This window comes from Xyrauchen texanus, chromosome 4 (assembly GCF_025860055.1).
Source record: "Xyrauchen texanus isolate HMW12.3.18 chromosome 4, RBS_HiC_50CHRs, whole genome shotgun sequence".
NCBI classification, from domain to species: domain Eukaryota; kingdom Metazoa; phylum Chordata; class Actinopteri; order Cypriniformes; family Catostomidae; genus Xyrauchen; species Xyrauchen texanus.
The window spans coordinates 27370798-27398462 of NC_068279.1; the positions used below are offsets into that span (position 1 = coordinate 27370798).

The 27665-nt window shown below is 39.8% G+C and overlaps 2 protein-coding genes across 4 annotated transcripts in view; one reads left to right on the forward strand and one right to left on the reverse strand.

The window, feature by feature from the left end:
• Window positions 1-2943: 2943 nt before the first annotated feature.
• chrm1b (cholinergic receptor, muscarinic 1b) lies at window positions 2944-5474 on the reverse strand (the record flags this gene model as incomplete). Its single annotated transcript, XM_052123897.1, has 4 exons — window positions 2944-2982; window positions 3305-4261; window positions 4844-4872; window positions 5441-5474. Coding segments are annotated over 4 exons (1059 nt in total), but the record flags the coding sequence as incomplete, so codon positions are not given.
• Window positions 5475-8961: 3487 nt separating this feature from the next.
• LOC127639714 (unconventional myosin-Ic-like) overlaps window positions 8962-27665 on the forward strand; it is a 33999-nt gene continuing 15295 nt past the window's right edge. The window contains exons 1-8 of one of the 3 annotated variants that reach the window (XM_052121908.1): window positions 8962-9205; window positions 9414-9578; window positions 24267-24422; window positions 24677-24792; window positions 25847-26045; window positions 26140-26220; window positions 27020-27202; window positions 27526-27624. In XM_052121908.1, coding sequence (XP_051977868.1) covers window positions 24297-24422; window positions 24677-24792; window positions 25847-26045; window positions 26140-26220; window positions 27020-27202; window positions 27526-27624 — 804 coding nt within the window. In that variant the 5' untranslated portion in view covers window positions 8962-9205; window positions 9414-9578; window positions 24267-24296. Of the gene's footprint in view, window positions 9206-9413; window positions 9579-16742; window positions 17278-24266; window positions 24423-24676; window positions 24793-25846; window positions 26046-26139; window positions 26221-27019; window positions 27203-27525; window positions 27625-27665 lie in introns of those variants that run through there. The other 2 variants (XM_052121891.1, XM_052121900.1) reach the window with 2 other exon arrangements.

Genomic DNA, 27665 nt, shown 5'->3' on the forward strand with positions numbered 1-27665 from the left:
CAGATACTGGTAATACATTAATTATTACTCATGGCACCCAAAACATGTACAGTATCTTTTATTATTTTGCATTCTCAGTTCAGTTACTGCATGTTTACCTTACATTGTCATTTATACATAACACTGTTTAGCTTACATTCACTCTCTTGTACTCTCTCAGTACCGGTATAATAAAGGATTACAGAACATTTTATAATTTAGCTTCATAATATCAGGAAACTAACCATTATTAATTGAATTAAGAAATGCAAATGTTAACTTCTGGATTTTTTTTTTCTAGAGTCTAAATAGTGTATTTTGAGAGAAAGTGGCCATTTATTGATTAAGTTTCTTATTTGTAATTTGATTTTCTGTTTGCTTTATTTCTAAAGGACTGTATTTGTCTGGATGATTTTTGGAGGGAATTTATTCGGATTCATTAACTATTTTGTTGTATGGTACACTTTCTTTCTTTTTCCAAGAAAAAATAAAATGACCATAACATTTGTGTTTACAGTATACTGTTCATCACGTCTTTGTTTAGTTGTTCGGTTCGAGTTTACTTGCTGCTTGCTCCAACAAGAGGTAATGTTCTGCTTTTGGAGGATTAGTACACAAATGTTAAACTGATGCAAAAAGACCTTTTAACCTTCAAATTTGCAGATCAGATCAGTATTTTTCACCTGGCAGTGCACAGTTGGGTATGAAAGTACACAAAACAAATTTCACAAATGTGTCTTGCTGCTATTTACAAGATTTAAGTTTTGGAGATGTATTCCGTGTATCAAGCACATACCATATTGCAAAAACATAATTTTTGGTGTTTAGACTTTAGCCGGATGCGGAGTTGTAAATTGTAACGCAACCCCATACCACTCATGGAAAGAATTTGCACAATGTAATAGTGTCATGAAATGGTTTCAGAAATCTTTGTATAGAAAGTTGTCCAAGTGACAGATGCTTTTATTTATTCATTCCATCCATGCATAAGACAAAGTTAAAAATGGCACACAATCAATGTGACAAAGTACAACTGCAGCTTTTGGCTTAGATGAAGAGCTGCGTAAATCCACTATATAAATAGACTGACATAAAGTACATACTTCCTCTATTTGGTGCCAGAATTCAAAATGAGACTTTTATATTTTTTATACAGTGAACAGGCCTCTTGTGTATTGTGTAAAGGTAGAGGCAAACTCAAATAGGCCTATACAAAAATAGTGTAACAAATGTAGGTGTACAAAAAAAGAAATAGTCTTTAACACTTATGTAATACATTTTCTCTAGCTATATATGTCCATACTTTTTCTAAAACCGTTTATCCTAACCGATCCCAGCTGTAGCAGGCTGAATGCAGGGAAAAACCCTGGACAGGTGGCCAGTCCAACACAGGGCTTACACATGCAGACAAATATTCACACTCTCAGTAGGGCAATTTAGAGTACAATTTCAATACACTTGAACTGCATGTGTTTGGGCTGTGGGGGAAATGGGAGCACCCAGAGGAAACCAAAACGAACACAGGTAGTACATGCAAACTCCGCACAGGTGGAGCCAGGACTCGAAGAAATGGCCTGCTGTGAGGCAACACTACTCCCCACTGTGCCGCCTTAGCTACATATGTGACTTTTTCTATTTTTGTATGACATTTGTCTTACGCACCCTCTGGTGTCCACCTTGGTGTGCAAAGTGTAGAGTACAACGGAGCTAAGGGCTCCACAGGGTAAAATACTTTATTTTCTCGCAAAACACTAAATAGCAACAAAAACTACCACAGCACTTTCCTAAACACCTGTTTGCCAAAATGCTGCAAAGTTTTCCTGATCCATTAGATCTTTGCATGTGGAGTCTAAAGGTTGATTTTGAGGCAATTTGATCTAATTTAAAAAGTTAAAATGCTGCAGTTTATGTGGCTAATGAATATTCTAGAAATTCTCACATTTATTTTATTTTAAGACAAAATGCTTTTTTTTTTTTTTTATCATTTTCAGTTTTGTTTAAGGTGATTAAATCAAAGGTTTTTCAATAACTCCAATAAGTGTACAGAGAGTATTTGGGGTAAAAGGTCCCCCTGTTGCATGGGCTAAATAAGGCCCTTATAAAACACATTGTTTTTTATTAAAGTGAGGCAAATAGATTTGTTATGAAAACTGTTGAAAGTGGTCTCACATTGACTAATCCAATCATAAAAGAGACTAGTTTGTTTATAGAATACTTGAGATGTAATAAAATGGCAAATGTGTTTGAAATTAACAGGAAATTGACTTTTTTCTGATGTAGTTATTTTGAGTAAGCATCATCTTCATTTTTTGCTAAAAAAAAAAAAAAATTGTTACATTAGTTGACAAATTTTGTACTATGACTATTGCCCCTATATCTGTATGAAATCTCTTTAAACCCCCAAGGGGCAGTTTATCCCAAGTGATGGAGCATTTCACCCCAAATGTGGGCGAAAAGGCTTCCTCTCCACCTTTTTTTTTTTTTTTATCTAAACAACTTTGTTATTATTTCTTTTTGCACAAAATATGTTGCTCCATTAATATTCAATAAAAATAATAAATATTTTTGACCTTGATACATTTTGTGACCAGAAAAAAAAAATCATAATTTCCTTATGGGAAGCCTTTAGCCCTATTGTACCCTATTTGTTACTCAAATATAGAAAAAAAAAATAAGATAATGTCGTATTAAGAGTAAACATGTAAACATGAAATGGCTATTTTCTTGAACTGAACATTATATAATTGCCAAGGACTAAAAGCACAAATCATGTAGAATGAAAAATAGTGAAGTCAAAGATTACACAGTACTATTAACACTTATTCAGCCTTATGGAGGCATTGCGACTCCAGCCACTTGCATTCCACTTTTGTTTATTTTTATGTCGACAAAGCAGCAATGTCTTGAATGTGACCCGGAAGGACTCATTGCAGAGTGTGTAGCACATGGGATTGATTGTACTGTTTACATAACACAGCCAGTATCCGAGCTGCCAGAGCTTTTCTGGAACACAGTATGAAATGGAAGCCAAAACCATGATGTTGTATGGTGTCCAAGTTAAGATGAAAGCCAACAAGATAGCGCTTAATGTTCGGGCTGCTTTTTTTTCTTTAATAATCATACTTCTGCGATGTTTTGATCTAGGCTGGTGGCAGATGCTGTGGCCAGTTTTTCTGGGTGTTTTAGAGAGTATCTCTCTTGTGGGAAGCTCTGTTGATGAATTTCTTGCTGTTGTGAATTGTTTTTGCACACCCTTGGTATCCTCTGATTTACATTGCAGGTCCATTAACTTAATTACAGCTGCACTGCATGAAGGTCTTCTTACCTTCTTGTTCTGCTCCTGTTCCTCCTCAGTAGAGGAAGACAAGGAACCAACATCTTCTTCATCCTCATCTTCAATGTTCCAGCTACTGTTGCTGCAAGCCTCTTTGTAACGCTCTTGAGGTGACTTTGGCAAAATGGCTGCCATTTTGCTCCTTGTTGACCTGAGGGAATTTTGTCTCCAAGGAAAACACTGAACTGACATCCAACTGTCTTTGGCCAACCCTTGCCCCTTTCGAGAATTTTCTTTCGAGCTATTTAAGCTGCCCTTGTCGCTGGCTTCGTGTATCGATTGTTTTTCCAACCCATCCATAACATCCCTAGTTTTTTTCACAGACCCAATAAAACTGGCAAGTCCTTTTGCTCTATTCTCAATTTCCCAATAAATTCGCCAATACAGAATAATCATAATGCTGACAGGTAGGTAGAATGCAGCGATTGCTGTGCCAAATGTTAGTGGAGGCACCTTCAAGAAGGGAATTGAACAGTCGTGAGCTTCATCCCCAGATGGTCGTCCTACCACATGCGGCCAAAACAAGATAGCAGGTCCCCACAGTATAAATGACACCACCCATACAAGAGCAATCAGAACTGCTGCTTTTTTGGGCGTACGCTTTGTACGATAAGTCAGCGGTCGAGTCACAGAAAAATACCGGTCAAAGCTTATGACCAGCAGGTTCATTACTGAGGCATTGCTTGCTACATAGTCTAGTGCCAACCACAGATCACAGGCGAGATGTCCCAATGTCCAGCGACCCATTATTACATATGCTGTATAAAGGTTCATTGACACAGTACCCAAGATCAAGTCTGCCACTGCCAGACTCAGCAGATAGTAGTTACTGATGGTTCGTAGATGACTGTTGACACGGAATGAGATGACCACCAGGAGGTTACCTAGGATGGTGATAATGGAAAGAGGCCCAGACACAAGCACAATCAGAACCACCTCCCATACCTGGTGGCCCCCAAGGGGATCAATAGTTAAGTTTGTTGTCTTGGTAAAGACGCAAGTGAGGTTCATGTTTCCAGGGAAGACACAACTTCAAATCCTTGAAGGGCCAAATGCATTCCTCAGGAAGTGATGTCTCCTTCATTACTGACTGCAAACACTGCAGATTCTTTATGACACTGGTTTCCTTAGGAAAAAGAAATCGAAGGTAAGCATTCTTTTTTTTTCATTTATCAAATGAACATAAAATACCCGGATTACAGAACCACAGCCACATGTTGACATACACAGATATGGCATAATAGATAAGTTGCCTTTTTAACCCTCCTTGGTATTGAAAGATGGCACCTAATTTTGGTATTCATGGCCATTTTTGACCGTAAGGGTCAGATGTGTAACTCTGTTTATATTTATGATGATAATGATAAAAAAAAAAAATTATTCTGAAGACCAATAAAATTATGCATTTCTTTTGCGATTTTATGCTATTTTATTCTTATTTACTCGTAAATTTCTACATTTTACTATTCATTTTGTTATAAGTTTTTGAAATAAAAAATAAAAATTCAGAACCTAAACTTCTATGAGAATGTGACAAACTGGAGGCAGATTGCTGCCATCTGGTAAACAAAATGTGTAGTCTGATAGCTTGTTGTAACCTACTTAAAGATTTTATCATAATATATGCATTTGGAGATATATTTAGACATTATCAAACAATTATTTGTCAACGTTTAGCATATAGAAACTGATTTGAAGTGTCAGTTTTTGCAATTAATGTAATTATGCTTGCAATCAAACCTGACAATGGTGTTACAAAGATCAGAATAAGCCTTTTTCGACCAATAATTTATTTCCAACATAAAAATTAAATAACTCAAATTAAATGCATAATAATGTCAAGAAAACGAACATCAAGAAACAGAAATGATCTGCAAAATTCTGTAAATTCTATAAAACAGAAGAATCAGAGTAAACATTTAGCAATATTAAACTTTTTATAGTACAAAATTATTTTGCAAATGTGTGTGTGTGTGATAATTTAGAGTCATTTCTGTCTGTTTTTTTCTGCATTGTGGCCGATTTATTGATTGTATTTGACAGATAAAAAAAAAGCATTTGTTTTCAACGGTCGGTCAATTTTGACCGCGAATACCAAAGGTGTCGCTTTTTATTTATTTATTTTACGTCCACTTAGACTTATCGACTCAAGCCCAATTATTATTATTATTATTATTATTATTATTATTATTATTATTATTATTATTATTATTTTAATGTTCAGATGGCAAATGGAGGAAAAGTCACCAAGTCTTGTACTACTCAGATAAAGGAAAACCGTTTTTATTAAATGAGGAAAATGTATTTCGGCCAAAAATGACAATAGGCTACCATAGGAGGGTTAATGATTTGGTGTTTAACACTTTATTTGTTAATAACACACAAGCTTCAGAACACAAGTGACTTTAATGTGAAGAAAGCATTCCATGTTTAATTAAGAACACTGATCTTAAGATAAACAGATAATACTTATATAAATTAATATTTTCAAATCGTAAATTATTTGTGAAATTGGTTGATAGGCTAGCTTTTTACATTTTTGTTAAATTAAAATAGCACAAACAAACTGGCTGAGTTGTAATATTTTTTGGTTGTTTAAAAATGCTTATTAGATGTTTGGAAACCTTTAAGGCTTATGTTTCATGGTGGTCAGTTTGTGCAGCCTTGTAAACCTACAGCAAAAGTTGGAAATGTCTGAAAAGCTGTTGCGTTCCACTAACATGGCAGCACAGTTCCACCTCCTATTTTAATGGAGATTTCTCCCTTTCATTTCCCTAGTCTCAGTTATTGAGCAATTAAATGGAAACAGTCTTCCACATTGATTGTCAGTGGATTCAAATACAGCAAATGCTTTAAAACATCTATTTGCAGTATGCCCTGAGTCTAAAGGCTTTATGAAGATCAGTAGGTGACTATGCTTTGATGAATTATGATCTTTGAAATATTGGACCTGGCATTATAAGTAGCTTTTTTTAAATTTATTTTTTACAAAATGTAAATGCATTGATAAACAGCTGACACTTACCTTTTTGGGAATGGCTCTGAAAACTGTAGTTCCACATAATTACAGTTTATTTGAGGCTCCTATAAGAATATAAATAAGATATGTTTATTTATCCATTGCCTCCAGGTGTCCACTGTGGGCCATTAACACTTGATTTGGTATCCACTCTGTGCCCACAAGCATGAAGTACCTCTGGATATGATGATCGCCAATGCTCAGATGACAGCTACATCCATGGATGTGTTTTCTGTTTAAGGTAGAAAATATTGTACCCCACTGGCTCGTCCTCCTCATGGCTAGAGGTGGAAATGCATACTCTTTCTGCTACAGGACCTGAGCTGCAGTGGCTGTCATAACTTGTGTAAATATGGAATGAGAGGCTGCTAACTGTTCAAACTCAAAGCAAAAGTGATGACGTGCAGACACCCCACTCCATTTTTACCTGAAATGAGCTCTGAACACTGATGAGGTTTAGTTCATCACTACAACTGTGAACTAAGTGTAGTTTGCATTTAGACTACAATAATAATAGTAACAATAATAAAACAGCTATATACTTATTATTATTAGTATAATTATTAAAGGAGTGAAACTCACATAACCTGTTAAGAACTTGTTGGAGTCATATTTTACCCCCAAATATTTCTCAAACTTTCAAATAAGAAATATAAATAATATTTTGATTTAATTAATCCTATTTATTCCCCACTATTCCTTGCATTGTGATATTTTGTAAGTACATTAAAGATAGTTCATTTAAAGACATCTAGACATGACTGTGAAAAGTTATGCTAAATGCTAAAAGCATTTTTCTTTAGATACAGAGGATACGTTTTTACAAGCGTTTAACTTGTATGGCTAATTGTGGAAGTTTGTAAACCAAAGTTTGTTCTCAGGCTTATGCTGACTTTATATGTTTAAATTTAGCCAGTGGATGAAAAACAGGTCTGGTTTACCACGATTGAGTGAGAAGAGAAGTGTAAAAGACCAGATGAAATTTTGAGGGAAGAGGAGAGCAAGAGTGGGGTAAGAAATGTTGTAAATAAACTTGTGCTTGGGATGGCTGCGTTTTGTCTCGTAAAAGAAGCTCTACAGTTGTGGAGCAGGATACGCAAACCCTAAGGCTACATTTTACAATGTTTCTGTTTTTTCATTGGTTTTCACTTACATAATGGCCATTGCATAGGTAGAACAACCGGTTAGGAGGACAATTGGAATTTTAGATGAATGGCACAATTGAAGACTGGTGTACTTATATGTTGGATTCCAAAAATATATTATTTGAATGAATCATGATCAAACAAGAATGAGCAACATGAGCACACACACTTACAATAATCCACACTGTGAGGCTTCACTCACGCACAGAAAGTTTCTGTTCAGTGTCAAAACAGGGATGTGTTTGCTTCTTTTTAATGGCACAGCATGCCCGTTACCTATTCGGATTCATCACACACACACACTTCCTACCATGCAAACAGAAACTACAAGCAAAACATTCCCAAAAGTATTTGCCTAAGTTGACGCATTTTATTTATATATTTAGAATTTTTTATAATTTATTATTTGTAACTATTGCCCCTAGATCTACACTATATCACTCCCCTGGGGTAAAAGGCCCCATTGCCACCTTTAAATAAATAGATGAAATAAAATTACAATATTTGAATCATAACCTTCTGTTATTATTTCTTAAAAAAATATGCTGCTTATTCAATATTTAAAAAAGCAGAAGTTATTTTTTCACTCTTGATACACTTTGCGACCAGAAAAAAAAAATATATAAAAAATCTTAAGCTGTGACCAAGGCAGTTCACCCAAAAATGAAAATTCTCTTAAAATGTACCCTCATGCCATCCCAGATATGAATGACTTTCTTTCTTCTGCTAAACACACATACAGATTTTTAGAAGAATATTTCTGCTCTGTATGTTTAGAAAATGTAAGTGAATGGTGACCAAAACTTTGTTTTATAAGACTCTAATAAATAAGACTCGAGTGGTTAAATCCATAATTTCAGAAGCGGTATGATAGGTATGGATGAGAAACTGATCAATATTTAAGTCCTTTTTTACTATAAATGGTTTTACCTGCCCAGTAGGTGGCGATATGCACAAAGAATGTGACTCGCCAAAAACAAAAGAGAAAGAATGTGAAAGTGTAAGTGGAGATTGATAGTAAAATGGAATTAAATATTGATCTGTTTCTCACCCACACCTAATGTATCGGTTCTGAATACTTGAATTTAACCACTGGAGTTTTAAGGATTACTTTTGTGCTGCCTTTATCTGCTTTTGGAGCTTCAAAATTTAGGCACCCATTCACTTGCACTGTATGGACCTACAGAGCTGAGATATTCTTTTAAAAATCTTTGTTTGTGTTCATCAGAAAAAGAAACTCGTACACATCTTGTAAGTAAATGATGAGAGAATTTAAATTTTTGGGTGAACTATTCCTTTAAGCCCTGTTGCACCATATTTGTTATAGCTTGATACGCTGTTCTGCCTGCGCAGATTGGACAGGGACAGCAGGGAGCGCCAGACTGTTTCTCAGCAGATACACCTGAAAATGTGCTGTTTTGATAAGTTTGACGACCACATTAGCGCTCGACTTGGGCTATTAAATAGTATGGATTTGCAATCAAGATGTATGTTTTATCATGAAAGTTTTATCTTGTTCTCAACTCTTCAACAGAGACGTTTGAGTCATCGGGATGTTCTGATACAGGGGCGCCTCAGAGGCAAGGGGAAACCATCTGCAAAAACAATTATTTGGTGGGGTGTGTGCGACCTTAGGAATTTTCCCCATTGTTTTAAGAAGTCATAGTGATAAGAACTTTACATCTGCTCTAAAGTGCATCACGCTTGCATGCCTATTCAAGTTTTAAGGTATGTACTCACATTATCAAGCAAACCGTGTTGGCAGAGTATATATATATATATATATATATATATATATATATATATATATATATATATATATATATATATATATATATATATATAAAATGCGTTCCCATTCGTCTTCTTTCGTCTTTCTGCCTTACCTATTACTAGTATACGTTTAAAGACTACATTAAATGTGCTTCCGCTACAGGTTGGCTGTGCTCTATACAGCTGTCTACAGAGCTGACATGTGATGCCCTTGAAGCATCACTGAAGCCACGCGGACCGTAACAAACGTGTGTGAGTGAAATCTTCAGCTGGACTCGGGGCTGTTGTGTTTTTATCACTTCTGAAACAGATCAGAAAACTTTTACAGGTAAGATAAATGTCTTCAAAATATAACCAGCACGTTGACGAGACGTTTGTTTTGTGTTTTAAAAAAAGACAAATTGCACAATTTTAATTAAACCATTCTGTTTGTGAAATTATCTGTCAGTTATGACATCCCTTCACAGTTTCTAGGTGCCCGTTAGGTTTCTCTCACTTCTAAGCGTCTTGTGGCTATATTAGTAAAGAGTAATTGCAGCTATTTAATCCATTTAATTAGAGCAAATGTTAGGTTATGTTTCACGAAACAAGATAGAATCGCGTGCTACATCAGTCGTTTAAGGCAACCCCATACATTTTTTGTGGTGTGAATTACAGTACACCAAGATTTTATTTTATCAGTTACAAGTAGACAAGAATGTCACTCAGAGTTGTTAGATGCCTCAAAATCTGTCAAATTAATTAATTAAATAAAAAACACGAGTTAAGAAGAAGAAGAAGAAATATTAGCCTAATAATTGAAATAAATTACCAAACAAATACGTTTTTCGAAGGCAGAAATGTATCTATCAATTAGAACACCAGTTTTTTTCTTTTAGAAAAACTAAATGTGAAAAACAGGTTCAGAAATTCACAGTGATAAATTTTTATTTACACACATTTACATTGCTTAAAGCACTTTTCTCAAGGACAGGCCTGAGGTACAGTCAGAACCTCCAAACTTCAGCATTAACACTGTTTGTCTCACTTTTAGGCTTGTCTAACTTGTTACTCGCTTATTAGCCCTTTTCACACAAGTAACCTAGTAAACTGCAGCAAAATTGATGGATTACATTTGCTGGTAAATGTACCACATCTGCTATTCACACATGCAACGGTTACCATCTTTTTTACATTTTGACATTCACATATCAGCACCAAAATGCCATTAAACTCTGAGATGTAGATATTTTATTAGTCGACAAATTTCTTTGTCTGCTCAGATGAAGAGAAACGCTTTTAGGCTGGATTACACAACACCACTTCCAAAATCCGAACCAAATAATGTTTCTCTAAAAATACGAGGTATCACACACTTACTGACTATGTAAATTGCTACAGACATAAACTGGGCATCACACACTAAATGACTGAGGATCACTCTGGCTGTCAAGTTGATTCAATCACAAACTCACTTGGAAACACTTCCCCTTTTTGAGACGCATGACAGGTATAAGCAAATATGGATGTACGGAAGCACTGCCATTGTTTTTGCAGTTCCATTTCTCAAAAGAAACAGGCGGGTGCATTTTGTACTGTCTTGGTTTGAAAGTCTGAGACTACAGTGTAAGTTGGAGGAGAGTGTTTCTCATGTCTCCAATTTGAGTGCATATTCGCCATCTCCATTTCTTCATGCTCCAGTGTTGTGGCCACACACAGACGATTTCCATTGGCTCCTCAGCGTATGACTTCAGATTTGAGTCGTGGAGCATCAAACACTACAAGATTTCCTCTACAGTCTGCTCTAAAATATCAAATATTTTTTATGTCCTCTGGTTATCTGGATTCATTTTGCTATCTGTCCAATCTGATTAAACTATTTGGATTCCAGAGTAGCTGAATTCTCTCCATTTTACGTCAGCGTGTCCTGACTGTACTTGCTCAATCGTTAATCTTATGACTCATAACAACAAAAGCAAAACAACATATTCAGGGAAATAGCCAATTCTCCTATATATTTCTCTATTTCCATCATAGCTGATCCAATTATATATTTTTTTATAAATGGAAGTTTTGATTATTCCCAAAATATTCAGATAGCGTTGATGATTGTGACAATGGAGATGGTAGGTATGGCTACTACTTTACGTGTGACAATTTTTCAGCCTTCGTATGATTCCTGTCCTGGTGATTGCTGAAAGCACCTTTGAATGGGAGTTCTCATCTTGTTTGTCACCCCAAGCAATACTTAGCCTACAGTACATTAGGACCAATTCCAACTGTTTCAAATTTTGCTGTGATGCAATGGATGGCAAAGATTTTTGAGCAAGTCTTCGCTTCAGTGTCATTTTTGTGATGCATGCAGGCAGCTGTTTGAGAATCTATGAAAAGTGAATTTCATCAGAGTAAAGCACATCACTGATGTAAAACAAAAACACCTATGTGCACTTTTAATTGTAATATGAATATTTAATTAGAAATTACATCAGAAATACTATTATGAGTCTCTTTATTTATGTTTAGTGAAGGCATTTTACCCTTCTGTCACTCACTCGACGTTGTGTCGATGTAGTGACACTAGGCGCCGCCCCAAACACCTCTGATCTTTGAGAAAAGGCCAATGGGAATTGTCCAGTGGAATTTGCATGCTACTCCCCCGGACATACGGGTATAAAAGGAGCTGGCTCGCAACCACTCATTCTGATTTTTTTCTTCGGAGATGAGTGGTGTTTAACAGAGAGTTCCAATGCCGTTCCATTCACTTCTGAAGCAAGGAAGAAGTGTATGCTGTTGGATTATACAGCGCATTTCAGCAGCTTTCTCTCCCTCTGCACGTTTGATGCAGAGTACACCCCTAAGGAGCTTCAACAGAGAAAGATTATATTTCCTAAGCCAGAAAAGAGGATATTTTCTAACTAAAAGAGCACACACTGATGGACAGCGTCTTTTTAAAGATGCCTTTCTGACTCACACTTTTTTCCACTTTTTCCACTAATTTTATTCCACTTCTGATGGCCACGATCATTGCCTCACGTGTCTGGGCCAAAGTCACGTTGTTCTCATTGCGAGAATATGACCATGGCAACGTTGCAGTCGCGGCTTTCCTTCTTTCGGGGGAAAGCCCCTCCAGCTGCCCTCTGTGCCAGGCCTTCTACCTACTGGAGATGATTTGGGGGCTCCAATGGGAGCCGCTCCGCCGGGTAATCCCCGTGGACCTCCCATTCTCCAGTACGCTCATTTGCCCTGGTTGAATTCCAAGTCCTCGGCCCCGGCGTAGAGCCCCCCCGCAGGAAGCTGGTGCCTCCCACCTCACGGTCCGGCACAAAGACCCCAAGAAGTCTCCTAAGTGCCCCTGAGACTGACGACCCAGGGAGTGAGACGTACGACCCAGGGAAGAAGAAGTCTGACAGGACTCTGGAGCTGGTGACCAGACCATTCCGTCCCCCGGTGGAGGGCCGGGAGGAGAATCTTGTGTTCACTTTTGTTTTGTTTTCACTGAAAGGGCTGCGGTAACCACATTGTCAAAAATAGAGCGGTTTCCTCACACCTTGGGTCACATAGCCGGTGTTTACGACCACCGTTATCATGTTAACCGTACACCAAGCACTCGTGGCCATGGCGCCACAAACACGGGCCCCCCACCTTCGCGTGCCAGACCGCACCACATTCACACCCATGGCCAGCTGGTTTTGACGAGTCACGAGGATGATCCCCCTCCTCTTCTGTCTCTGACCCGCCCTATGCCAAGTACTTCGAGGTTTCCCTCAGCACAGCCATGAACTTGGGACGAAGTAAGGCTCCTTGACGTGACGTCTCCTGCTCCCCCCACTGTGAGGCCCCACCCACAGGTTATACCCACAGGCAATAGAGCTGACAAACATGCTGACCTTTTGTGCATTTTGCATTTTGGTGTGTGTCCACCATCAAGATAGGTTCACGGCTGTAGACCTGAAAGTCGTGTTCTTTCCCATCTCGTCTTTTCCTCTGCACAGACCCTTCCTACGGTTCACCTTCGAGGGCCAGGTGTATCAGTACAAGGTCCTCCCCTTCGGTCCGTACCTGTTGCCTCACATCTTCAAGAAAGTCACGGAGGCAGCCCTTGCCCTGTTAAGGGAAGTGTGCGTTCGCATCCTCAATTATCTCGATGACTGGCTGATTCTAGCCCACTCTAAAGATCTGTTGTGTGCACACAGGGACCTGGTGCTTAGGCACCTCAGCCGTTTGGGACTTAAGGTCAACTGGGAAAAGAACAAGCTCTCCCCGGTTCAGAGCATATTTTGTCTGAGTTAGACTCTCTTAGACTGTCTGAAGTCATTCAGACGGCGAACAGCGGTCCCACTGAAACACTTTCAGAGGCTCCTGGGGCATATGGCATCCCCGCTCGGGTTGATGCATATGAGACTGCTTCAGCTCTGGCTTAAGACTCGAGTCCCAAGATGGGCATGATCATGCCAACCTTCTGCCACTGGTTCAGGTTGACTCAGGTCGCTGCAGGCCACTCATATCCCGCGCAATCTCAACCACACTGCGGACGTGCTCTTGCGGCAGGTAATGCTCAGGGGAGAGTGGAGGCTCCACCCCAGGTGGTCCAGCTGATTTGGAGTCGATTCGGCGAAGCATAGGTAGGCGTGTTTGCTTCCCGGGAATCCTCCCTTTGCCTGCTGTGGTATACTTGACGCGAGCTCCCCTCGGCACAGACATGCTGGCACACAGCTGGCCCCGTGTGTTGCACAAATATACTTTTTCCCCAGTGTGCCTACTTGCACAAACTTTTTTGCAAGGTAAAGGAAGATGAGGAACAAATCATCCTCGTGGTGCCGTACTGGCCCACCTTGGTTCTCAGATCTCATGCTCCTCGTGATAGCCGTTCCTGGCGAATTGACCTGAGGGAGGACCTACCTTTCTTCCCCTCATGAGATCTCTCCATGGTCCATCTGGTTCTTCGGAGAGCCCTGTTTGAGCCCCTAGAGTCAGTTGAGCTGAAGGCGGTCTCATTGAAGGCTGCCCTCCTGACTGTGCTCACATCCATCAAGAGCGTTGGGGACCTGCAGGCGTTCTCTGTCAGTGACACCTGCCTGGAGTTCGGTCCGGAGGTCTCTAACTTGGTCTTGAGACCCCTACTGTGCTATGTGCCCAAGGTTCCATGACCCCTTTTAGGGCACAGGTGGTGAGCCTGCAAGTGCTGTCCCGGGAGGAGGCAGACCCAGCCTCATCGTTGCTGTGTCCGGTGTGTGCTTTGCGCATCTACTCGGACCCCATGCAGAGCTTTAGATGCTCTGAGCAGCTCTTTGTCTGCTTTGGCAGACAGTGGAAAGGGAATGCGTCTCCTTTCGGCAAAGCTTTCTTTGCCCCTGGTTGCCGTGTCTGTAGAACTCCTCCCCTTCAGGTAGAACCTACCACCCCTTCTCTTCCACGTGTGGCTGGTGAGCCCACATGTTGTATTTGTCACATGTTAACCTCCCTTTTGGGCAGTATGTGGTCTCTGCAGTGTCTTTTCCTCCTGAACGAACAGGGAAGGAAAAGAACACCTCCCCCAACACGACTAGATAGCATTAAAAGGCTCCAACCGAAAAACCTAAAATACTCCTCAGCACAAAACCAGAATGAGTGGTTGCGAGCCAGCTCCTTTTATATCCGTCACTACATCGACACAACATCTCGTTCCCTCCATCAGGGAATGGAGGTTACAACAGTGACCAAGATGTTTTGCAATAAACATGTGCAATGGTGTTTATCTTTTATGGAATATAGCAGTTCATTGTGTTTAGTGTGAATTTGTGCATGTGTGTGTCTGTGTGCTCTGCTGGAAAGACCAGCACAGGTTGTGTTTCAGATGCTAGTGTGCAGGTGTCCCCACCATGCTTCTCAACTAGCTTGGACAGCATGGTCAGTTAGCTTCATCATCTGTATGTTGGCCAGCATCTTGCCTATGCTGGTCCACCAGCTAGGCTGGCACCAGCATAAACCAGTCTGGACCAGCATGGAAATTCTTGATGGTCTAACTGGTCTTTTCAGCCAGATGTTGGTATCAACTTAATACAAGACATAGACATACAGTACACATTGATTTGACGAAGAGGTCAACACAGCTGGTCTGTACAGGATGTTTGTTCATGTCCATGTGCGCATGCATTCTTGTTTTTTGTGTATATGTTTGCTTGAAGTGAAAGACATGATTGTTCATGTAGAGAGGGGAAATTCAATACCATGCTGAAACAAAAATGACACAGCAGCTCTGAAGTGATCTTTAAGCACACACACAAAATGTTTAATAATGTCTGATTTTGAAAGGACATTTCATGAACCTTCAGGGGGTTGACATGAGTTTGTTGTCTTTATCATGTGTTTATCACCGGATTAATTATGCACTAGATATGTGTGGGTGTGTTTATGTGTATCTGTTGTCTGCCGCCTTGGTTACCACATCCGTCACTAATCCGTGTTTGGTATGTCTGATGCTTTTTTCTTGACTTCATAAAACACTGGACCACAGAGTCTGATTTTTGTGATTCGGTTTTGTGCTCCCCTTGTGGTGTGAGGTTCGTAACCACCAGAGCAACGCAAGAGTGCATGTAAAGTATGTACAATGGGACCACGCATAGGCCATGCGTTGGCCATGCTCTCGCGTCTGCATTCGTATACTTGTATGAAGTATGTTTTGGCCTTTACACTTCAAAATGACGTAAAATAGTGCAGAAGTGTGCAGTTTGGGACACACCTCAGGCCTTGCTTAGTGTAGTTGTGCAGCTGCTGATTGTCAGTGTTTCTGTACTTCATCCGCTTGTAATTTAAAGAGATATTTCACCCAAAGTGAAAATTCTGTCATCATTTAAACACCCTCATGTTGTTCCCAACCTGTATGACATCCTTTCTTCTGCGGAACACAAAAGAGATGTTGAGAAGAGATGAAAATTAGATTTTATCCTCAGTCACCATTCACTTTCGTTGTGTGGAAAAAAATACATAGTGACAGTGAATAGTCCTTACAAATCTCATTTTGTGCTCCACAGAAGAAAGATGGTCATACATTTTTTGGAACAACTCACAATAATGGCGAGTGAATGATGACAGAATTTTCAGTTTTTTATTGAACTGTCACTTTAAAGAGAGATAAAAAAGAGAAAGAGAGAGTAAAAGTTTGACTTTTGTTGATACATGACATTTATGCATCTGGCTGTTATTCAGTGTGTTAGAAAAAGAGGGATGGACTGAAGGAGAGAGAGAGAGCAAAATAGAGGCAAGAGAAAAACATTTCCGAGGTTGACTCATGTGACTTTTGTTTGGGCATTTTAATAGCCTTTAGTCATCTTGCTGTGTTGTATGAGCAAATAGATGTTAGCATATTTTTTTTCATGTCTTGCTGGTTTTTATGTGCTCTTGCTTGCACAATTTAGATTCTGCTAAAGCTAAGCATGCAAACGTTTTTCTCTTTCCTTCTTTTTAAAGGGGTGACTCAGACCTGCTTTTTTCTGTGAGCTGTGCACAGGGAAAGAATGGGAGAACGAAAGGGAGATTGTGGAAAAAGGGAGGGGAGATAAGAGATTGACTTATAGATAGCGTAAAACAAACAAAAAAAGAGTTTGATAGCAGGAAAGAAAGAGAGAGGGAGAGAAGTGTTTCACTTTTTTTAAAGTGGTCTTTTGACAGATAAGATATGGGTGTGGCTTTGGGTGTTGGATATTGTCATCAAAGTTTCCCCCTCAGACTTCTAGAGCAAGAAAGAAGAGGACGAATATATGTTTGTGTGTGTGTGTGTGTGTGTGTGTGAGAGAGAAAGGCGACTTGTATTAGTGGGCAAGCCTGCAGAATGAGGAGTGAGCGTGCATGAGTATGGATGTGGATTGTATTGGTGTGGTTTCATTGTATGACAGGGTAGCCAAAAGAAGAATAACTGCTTGTATGTTATAAGATACACAGACAGACATGCACTCCCTGATTTGTTAGACACACCCTGAAGATTATTAGTGAAGAACGCTAAGAGCAAGGGATTCCCTTAAAGAGAAAGAGAGAGACAAAAGAAAGAGAGAAGGATGAGGTACCGCCGCAGGGTAAGATTTCTTGTTTTAATCACATCTGTGTATGTGGGTGTTTTTGAGTATGTTGATGTCTGTATGCTTCCATTCAAACAGTGGTGTTTTAGTTCACAAAGTAGAAACGTCCTTAGTATTCTAGATGTGTGTATTTGTGCATGTGTTTGCAGGCATGTTTTTATAGTTTTGTGAGTGTGGTTTTTTCCACATTTTGTTCATTGTGGATAACTGATGATGATTTGCCACTCATTTGTTTATTTTGGTCAGTCAAGCCACATTAGCCATGGCATAGCTGGGGTGACACTACACAATATATCGTTCCTGAGGAGGCCGGCCTGCTTATCTGAATGTCTTACCCAGAGAGCACTAATATGGGCTGGAGAGCAGAGAAATAGTCCTTATATGGAAGAGCTGTAAACTTATAAACTAAAAAAGCTCAGAGAAACGGCTCAGTGCCAGAACTCTTAGGGGCTACATTACCCACTTTCACTGCTGTAAAAATAGTGTTTACAGGATTCTGCTTTTAAAATGCTATACAGAATACACTAGCAGAATACTATATATACACTATATGAATTACTCTCTTTAAGATATACTGCACAGTTATAGACTATGCTTTGTTATGAAGTGCAACACAAACATAACACATGATTTAAATTATACAAGCAACTCAAAGAACCTGAGATGTATAGAAAGGCAGAGAAAAAGCTGAGATATAAGGAACTGGAGAAACTCGCTGTCTACAACCTGCCAGGATCTCATATTGAGAGTTGACAGCAACAGATTCCAAATGCAAATAGCACACTTGAAATGAACTCTGGACCTTTTATCTTCTTCTTGTAAATGGGATAATGAGGGAATAACACACACCTGGCCATGGAACAGCTGAGCAGCCAATTGTCCCATTACTTTTGGTCCCTTAAAAAGTGGGAGGCACATATACAAACTGTTGTAATTCCTACACTGTTCACCTGACTTGGATGTAAATACCCTCAAATTAAAGATGAAAGTCTGCAGTTAAAGCACATCTTGTTCGTTTCATTTAAAATCCATTGTGGTGGTGTATAGAGCCTAAAAGATTAGAATTGTGTCGATGTCCCAATATTTATGGACCTGACTGTAAACACGTAACCTGTATGTAATACAAACAATGTCAGCAGTGTCCAAGTGCTCACTAACCAGGGCAAATTGGGACATTAAAATCAACTCACCTTTTGCTTCTGAAGCGAAATTGCCCAACTGGTCTTACACCAGAGACAGTTTAGCTGAGACCGACCACTTTTATTAAAATTAATTGGAATAAGAGGAATTGGAATGCCCAATAAGGTGGTTGTAGAACAGGTAAAGGCTTAACAGGTAAAGAGCCAATCACCTTTTTGATAGAGACGTCACCTGTCATTAAACTCGAGAACGCACATGTGCATTAGCTGGACCTGCTAAAGAAGCACAGTTTTTGATCCCATTATAGTCGGATTTCACTTCTGATGTGAAATGTTATTTAATTGCAACCTTAATCAACCATTTCGGACATTTCAGTCTTTCCCCTTTCAAGTAGATAGGAGCTGTACTTCTGTGCTGCTTGTATCTATAGAAAATAGCTGCTTGGGTGCATTCCAAAGGTGCCCAGTGTATTGGCTTAACTTGATAGGGTCTTTACTTACACCCTGCTTTCTCCTGTGGTTGGACCTTCTAGCGGTAGAGAATTGATGTCTGCAATGATTGCTTTCAGTATCAATAAAGGCTGAGATACTGTAACTCTCTTTTTAATTTCTTGAGTGTTGCTCAGTAATCTTTATATCAAATCCAGTCTTAGAATTGGTCCACAACCGCCTGATGTTAGAAGCTCTCTAAACTGTTAAACAGCAATAAGTCAAGCAGACATTCAATAGAGTCCGCCTTGCTATCCATCACCAAAATCTTGCATCTGTGAGAGCATCCTCCAGACCATCTATTCTCATTCTGCAGGACTTGACTGCAGCATTTGATACTGTAAATTACTGAATGTCCTGTTTATCTTGGGGCATCACAAGAACTGTAATGATTTTTAAGTCCAACCTCGTATGTAGATCATAATTATTGGAATGAGTTGCCAGCCACAGTGTTGCACATTGGCAAATTATATTATATCAGCAATTTCATATATCTGCCCACAAAATATTTCATTTAAGAATTGTATTTGTTGGTTAATTTGTTGGTCATATAATGGCACCTATACATTAAATTAAAAGTTATTTATCGTCATCTATAGTTTCATGATGAACCTTTTAACATCCAAGGAAATAGTGTAATGTTTAAAGTCTGCATTAGATTTTGTACTTGTTGTTGGTAACATAGAGATCATCTGTTGATGTGAATTTGTGTGTGTGTGTGTGTCGGGTGGAGATGCTCTCCATTGTGATCTCGTTTCATTGATTGTTTTTTTATTTTTTAGAATTAAGGTGTACACAAGAATCTTAAATCTTTTAAAGATTTGGCCATGGTGGTAACCCCACACACGTATATGAACTCTACTGAGCAAGTAAACCAAAACTCAAAACATGATAAGCCTGAAAATATGATTATTATCCCAGTTAATCGAGTCATTAGTGAATTTGGAAACATCTCTTAGAGACTCTATGTGTTACATCCCTGCTTTAAAGGCCAGTCTAACCAGCATGCAATTCCCATGAGGTTCTAGGCTAGTTAGTGCTGGGTTGGTGCTAGTCTAGCTGGTGGACCATCATGCTTTTGAGCAGAAAAAACATGCTGGTGTGGCTAGTTGACCAGCATGATCTTTCTGATGAAGCTCAAGCATTCTTCTAATTCTCCTGATTCTTCTAATTTTCTCCCTTAAATGTCCTCTGTTTTCCCCCCAGTATTTGAAGTGTGTTCTCTGTTCATGATAGTTTGGTCACTTTTCTTTTGGGCTTCTTGTCAGGATTTATGGATTTTTGAATTATGTTTTACTGATTTTCTTTAAACAACAACAACAACAACAACAACAACAACAAAAAACTCATGGGTCCTAAAAAGGCTCCCAATTCTTACAGAAGACTATGCCAGACTTGACTTCAGTTGAGCTAATAAAACCTCTCTGTCAAATCGACTTAAACGAGTAATGTTAAAAACAGTCAAGATCAAAAACTGAAGAAACTTGCCAAAGCCATTAAATTAAACAATACATTGTCCATGATTAAGGCCATTACAGCATCATATATACAGTTACATAAATGGTTTGCCTTTTATCAAGACAAAACAAGTCTGTATATTTTAGAATTGTTTTGAATAAAGAAGTGTATGGCCAATTTTAACACCTCTAAATTAGTTTAAAAAAGAGGGGCCTCATAAAAAAAGAGTAAATTACCTGTAAAATGGAGCTTCCCAAAAACGTGGGAACATGTGTATGTACAGTAAGTGAATTCCAAAAAAGAATGATCATAATCCACGCCCATGAAAACCCACCCACTTAAGGAAGGCTTCAGACTCGCTAGTAAATGAGAATAGGAAACTATAAACATCCATGCGAACAGTAATAAATGTTTTGTGAGTGCGTTCACATCGTAAAATATTGATTTAGCAAACACTCGCATCTAAAAAAAAGTGAGGAACTTACAGTTATTTGCTGTTGTCAGAGGTTCTTTTGTGAATTACACAGTCCAAGAGGTCAATAAAAATGGTTTGACATGAAGCTTTAGTTTAAATGTTCAGAATGTGCAGTCAGGAGTATGTCCACCACCATTAACCTTCTCTGGTTCAGTTGAGCACATCACCGGAGAAACATCTTGAGTAAATCCAAGACTGTAACAGTGATATATATCCCTTGCAACAGAAAAAAATCTTCAAAGAAACTGAATGCCTAAAGAAGGTCTTTGACTGAAACTCCATAAGATATTACAGATTTGCAAGCTATAGGACAGTGTGAGGGTAGCCTTATTTAATTTGACTTCTATAAAAATTCATGGCAGTTTATCTAAAAGAAACACAAAATGTTCAGATGTCTTTCGCACGACACATTGTCGGGAGCAGGTGCACATTTTGTTCGTTTCATCTAACGTTTTGAGAATATGAAAACTTTAATGAATCATGAAAATTCACGTCTGATTGGCTTTACGGATGATTTACATAAAAATGTCATGAATGAGGCCCAATTAGAGAGAAATTCATTTTAGGGACAGGTAAGATATCTATTGCTGGAGATTGTTTGAGTGTAGAGCACTAAAACACAATACATGCATAGAAACACAGAGGGCTCAGAGAGCAATGGATTAAGGATGGAAAAAGGAAAGATCTAAAAGTGCAGTTGTCTGGGAAAAGGGGGTAGTGAGTCATTAAAATATTGTTAGGAATTTTAGGAGGTGCGTTATCGCTAATTCATTTAAAACAACCGTGGAGCGAAGCCAAGGAAAGTGAACATCCACTCACACAAATATGCACACACACTGTATTACTCCAACCAGATCATTGTTCTAGAATGAGCTTCCACAGGTGACCTTCCTGTCTCTCTCTTTAAACAACACACACACACACACACACACACACACACACGTTAGTTCAGCTATCCTTATGAGGACTCTGTATAGTCATAATGTAATTTTCAAAAGATACATTGTTTAGTATGTTTTTTAAGTGATTTGAATTATTGGGACACTAGAAATGTCCTAATAAACCACATTTATAGCATAATACCCTTGTAATTACCAGTTTGTAACCTAAAAACACACACACACACACGCAAACGCACAAACACACACACTCACAACAACTGCCATTCGCCACTAAGTAGCGGTGATGTCACTACAACGCTTGTGCCAGGCTATGTGCATGTTTAGGCCACGTGAAGTGTCGAACGCCCGCTGGCAGGAGGTGACGGGACAGATCCAACAGGTGACATGGGTCGACTGACTGAGATGACTGGCTGATGCACCACCTGTGCCCCTTACTGTGCCAACTTGCTGTGCTTTAGCCACCCGGCGCTCTGCTCGTTGTTGTGAGCATCGCTCCTCTGCCCTCCGTGGTTGTTGGAGGGTGACTGCCTCCAACTGGCCAGTAGCATCCTTCACAAGCCTCCTCCAAAGAGGCCGATCTTGACACTGCTGGTACCAGTCATCGGCAAGTCCACTCAGCTCCACATCCTCCTGTACCACATCACTCCGTCTCTTCTCCAGCCCGTGCATCGCCTGCTTAGCCCCCTCTATCTGGCCGAACAAAAGCTGTTTAGGCATGCGGTGTCTGGGCATGCGGGCTACATGACCCAGCCAACGCAACCTTGCCTGCCGGAGGAGCTCACCAATGGGACTTTGTTCACATCTTTCAAAGATTTGTGAGCTCCTCACACAATCCAGCCTGGTTAAACCCAGGATGGATCTTAGGCAGGTCAGCCTAAATGTTTCTAACCGGCGAAGATGTTCCATTAGGGGGGTCCACGTTTCGCAAGCATAGAGAAGGGAGGAAATGACCATGGCCGAGAATACCTGATGCTTCGTGCGGAGTGACAAACTGGGTAGCTTCCACACAGCATTATGCAACCGATGAAAAGATAATGCCGCTCGACTGATTCGGAGAGTGATCTCTGCTGTCAAAAAAGAGCTGGTCATAAGCACACTGCCCAGGTATGGAAAACACTCCACTCTCTCCACAACTGCCCCATCACCAATTGGGAGCTGTGGGGGTGGAGTGTCCGATGGTACATAATACCCAGGCAGGTGCTTAGTTTTGGTTGGGCTGATGGTAAGGCCCCATCTCTTAGTGGCAAGCTCCAGGTTCATCAGCAGCGCCTCCAACTCCTCCTCTGAGTGAGCACCAATCACCAGATCATCAGCATACATAATGTGGTTGATCAATAGGGAGCCATCCCTTGACCGCACCCGGGCATCGATCAACCTCCCATTATATCTGTACCAGACGGAAATTCCTCTGGTACAGCCATCGAAGGCTTCACGAACCACGTGGTCGAAATAGATATTCAATAATGTGGGAGCCAGAGGACATCCCTGTCGCACTCCAAGGTGAACAAGGAATGGCTCAGACTCCCAGCCACGTAGTTTTACCCGGGCCTGCTCACCATCATGAAGGTCCTTAATGATCGCGAGCAGCGGGTCTGGGACTCCGAAAGCACGAAGAACAACCCAGAGCCCAGGCCTACTTATGGTATCAAAGGCCTTGACCATGTCAATAAAGCAGAGATGTAGGTCTTGCTGGAATTCCCTACACCTCTGTTGTAGCAGATGCACAGGGAATATGGCATCTGTGCAAGACCACCCTTTCCTGAAACCACACTGGGGATCCACAAGCCTCTCCTCAGCGTGCCTGGCAAGGCGATGTTGAATAATCCTTTCCAGGACCTTTCCCGGCACACTGAGGAGCGAGATGCCCCTATAGTTGTTACAATCCATGCGGTGCCCCTTTTTAAAGAGAGGGACCACCAGGGCATCCTTCCAATCCTGCGGAACCCGCCCAGTGGTCCAGACTGTTGTTATGATGTCATGTAGGGCATTCTGTGCACAAACGCCACCCTCCCTCAGCATTTCGCTTGGGAGATAGTTTACACACACACACACACACACACACACACACACACACACACACACACACACACACACACACACACACACACTCTCTCTCTATTACTGAACCCACAAAGACACACTTCCTCAAACACTTAGCATCTTTCAGATTTTCCACTGGATTCTCTGGCAGAGGTCAGTTGCAGACCATACCAACACTCATGCTGATAAACAGACAACCATGTTTGTGTCACAGGAAACCTATCCCAAGTTTTCCCATAGCATTCTTTCTTAGTATATTTGCACTTGCATGCGTGTTGTTTGTCTTCTGTGATTGGAGTTTTTGCTTGTTCTAATATATGCTGTTATTTACAGTATGTGTCCTTCACATATAAGTCGACAAATACACACCCTTGGTCCTTGTACTGCGACCCTGCTATGTGTGTGAGTTTTTGTATTAAGGTTTTCTTTGTCTTGATCTATTATTCTCTCTCTCTCTCTCTCTCTCTCTCTCTCTCTCTGTAGGAAGCTGGAGAAGGAGCTGTAAGGTTAGTCATGGAGAGCACGCTCTCTGCAAGAGATCGGGTCGGCGTTCAAGACTTCCTGCTCTTGGAGAACTACAACAGCGAAGCAGCCTTCATTGAAAACCTGCGGCGACGGTACAGAGAGGGCCTCATATATGTAAGACACACACATCTTTCCAGAGGGATGCACACAGTGCCCATACTGTAAAATATACTATAAACAATATATATTTAATACTTTTAACTAGTTTCGCATAAAAAAATACTTTTAACCACAGCCACACACAATATACAGTATATGATCATGCATGATACATGTGGTCTCTCTCTCTCTCTCTCTCTCTCTCTCTCTCTCTCTCTGTTTCTTTTTTCTGTCTTTTTTCTGTCTCTGTGTCTTTATCTCTTTAAAAGACATATATTGGATCAGTGCTGGTATCGGTGAATCCTTACAGAGAATTGGAGATTTACTCCAAACAGAACATGGAGCGTCACAGAGGAGTCCATTTTTATGAGATCTCGCCTCACATGTGAGTGTTAAGTGTGTGTGTGTGTGTGTGTGTGTGTGTTATGTGTGTCATGACTGAGAATCCCTGTGAACATTCCGCCAATTCTTTTAGTATGACTCACTTTCATGGAGATTCCGGAGATTGGAACATGCACATAAATTTCCATTTATGCACACACACACACACACACACCTAAGCACTCTTTTAAAATGTGAAATCCTTCTTCACACCCAGAATATTCCAAGCTGTTTGGTAAATTTAGATGTTGCCCGTTACTGTAGTCAGATTCTTGGCTGCTAGTTTGATAACATTATTTAAGTAGTCCTTATAAAGTGATTTTAGAAGATCACACTTGTTTTTATTTAAACCTCTACAGATATTACACCTCTACACATGAAGTTTTTACACATAAACAGTAGTTCATCATGGCATTGAAATCCTTAGTGGTGAATTCACTAAGAATTGTTTTTGTGCATGTGATGTCGGTGCAACTCCCGATCATGTGGGTCGGTTGCGTGCTTGATTGTGTGGGATGTAGTAGATTGCTGTCTGAAGAGTCTATGGTTAGGCATACTGTACTGTACAGCATCACTCCATCATTGCAATCCAGACACCTGAACCATTTTTTTAAATGCCGGAAGTACCCTCAAATACACTGCATGTCTGGAAATATGCAGTTTATAACACTGTTCTCCATCGTTTGATCATCATTTGATAAATGACTGTTGGAAGATGTACACAAATGTCTTTCTAAAATAATTTTGAATGCCTTCTTTCCATGGCATTTTTGAGAATAAGTCACTATCTCTGAAAAGCCTAAATTACTTAGGTGTGCTTGCACTGAAAATAATATAAATTGCTTATATTTATATAATAAAATGGAATTTAAGTGGTTAGTGAATAATATGTTTTGCACTGAAACACCTGACCAAAAAAAACTGTTTAGTGAATTCATCATAATGTTCACAATGTTGAACTGTTGAGCACTCTGTATTTGTAACAGTGCTACTTTAGTTTTACTGGGCCATATGTGACTGCACAGTCCACATCTGTGTTTTTGTGTCTGTGACTTCAGTTTTGCCCTGGCGGATAATTCATACCGTGCACTGCGGACTGAGAGAAGAGATCAGTGTATTCTGATTTCAGGAGAAAGTGGAGCTGGAAAGACTGAGGCCTCCAAAAAAATTCTGCAGTACTACACACACATCTGTCCCACCCGCAACAACACACACACTATCAGAGAGAGACTGTTGCAGTCCAACCCAATACTGGAGGTATGCACGCACAAGCACCCTCTCAAAAAAACAAAAACAAAAAACAACAAGGATGCTAAGCATACTAAATATCACTCTCACTCTGTCACACCAGGCTTTTGGGAATGCGAAAACTCTTCGGAATGACAACTCAAGTCGTTTTGGGAAATACATGGACATTCAGTTTGACTATAAGGTAAATGAAGCCTACTTTTGCTAAAAGATCACGACTCTTGAGCTGAAATTAAGCTTATATAAAAAATAAAAAATCTCTAACTGGCAACCACTGCAACACTTTGGCTACATTTACACTGTCAGTGTTTGGGATTGATAACCATATTCACTGACATGTGTGACTCAAAATGTTCTGTACATTCATTATATCCAAACAGGAGTGTATTGAATAATGGCTCTAGGGTCAGGTAACTGAAGTCAATCCCCTTCATTAACTCCAGAGTATTGCCTGTAACCACAGTGACAGATGAAAATAGAAAATAAATATTTTTATTGAAAAGCATTCAATCAAAACATTAAGGATTAAATTGTTATTGTGTTCAACATTTCAGGACACTCCCGCTCCTTTCATCCTCAAATGTGTGGTCAAAAACTTTCCAGATCCAAATTCCTTGTATTTCTTCCTGCACTCAAACACAGGATTTTTCTGGCATTTAGAAAGAGGTTGCCCTAACAGTAGTGATCAACAAAATAATTACCCAAGTATGCACTTATATCACACATACACCAGTGACGTTCAAGACAACTAGTTGTTGACTGCAGCTCATTTTACACATCACAAATCAACCGAATCAGTCAGTTTCATAACTGAATGGTCCATGAACAGAACTGTCTTCAGCAGTACAAACAGGATGGAAAACCTTATTCTGCTGCAGTGAGAATGTAGCCTTTACAGTATCTGTGCATCATACTGTTGACAGGTCCTTCAGATATTGGTGGTCATGCTTTTAGCCCTTTATATAAAATTTTGACTTTTTCAGGGTGCTCCAATTGGAGGTCACATTCTCAACTACCTGCTAGAGAAATCCCGTGTGGCCCATCAGAACCATGGCGAGAGAAACTTCCACATCTTCTATCAGCTACTGGAAGGTGGAGAGGATTCTCTTTTGAAGAGACTTGGTTTGGAGAAAACCAACCCACAGCACTATCATTACCTAGTTAAGGTATGTGTTATGTGTTATGTGAAATGTGTATATGTTTGTCCATGAAAGAGAGCAGATTTGTCTACAGTTATCAGAGCCATGGCCATGGCATGGGTATGCTTCATTCTACTGAGTGCTCCTGCAAGTAATGCGAGTTTGAATCCGGCTCACGTCATTTTCCGTTCATGTTCCCCCCTTCTTCTCCATCATCATTACCAATCCTCCCTATGCTGTTCTTTACATATAATTGTCTACTGTTGTTTAGGTGTCTACAGTGTATGAAGGCATTGTATGTTGATGTGTGTTTGTGTTACTAACAGTCAGATATTCTTACTCTGTGTCAGGGTAACTGTCCACGTGTGAGCGCCATCAGTGACAAGAATGGTTGGAAAGTTGTTAGAAACGCTCTTACCATCATTGGTTTTAATGAGGATGAGATACAGGTGATGCATGTACAGACACACCTTGGACATTTATGGCTTTA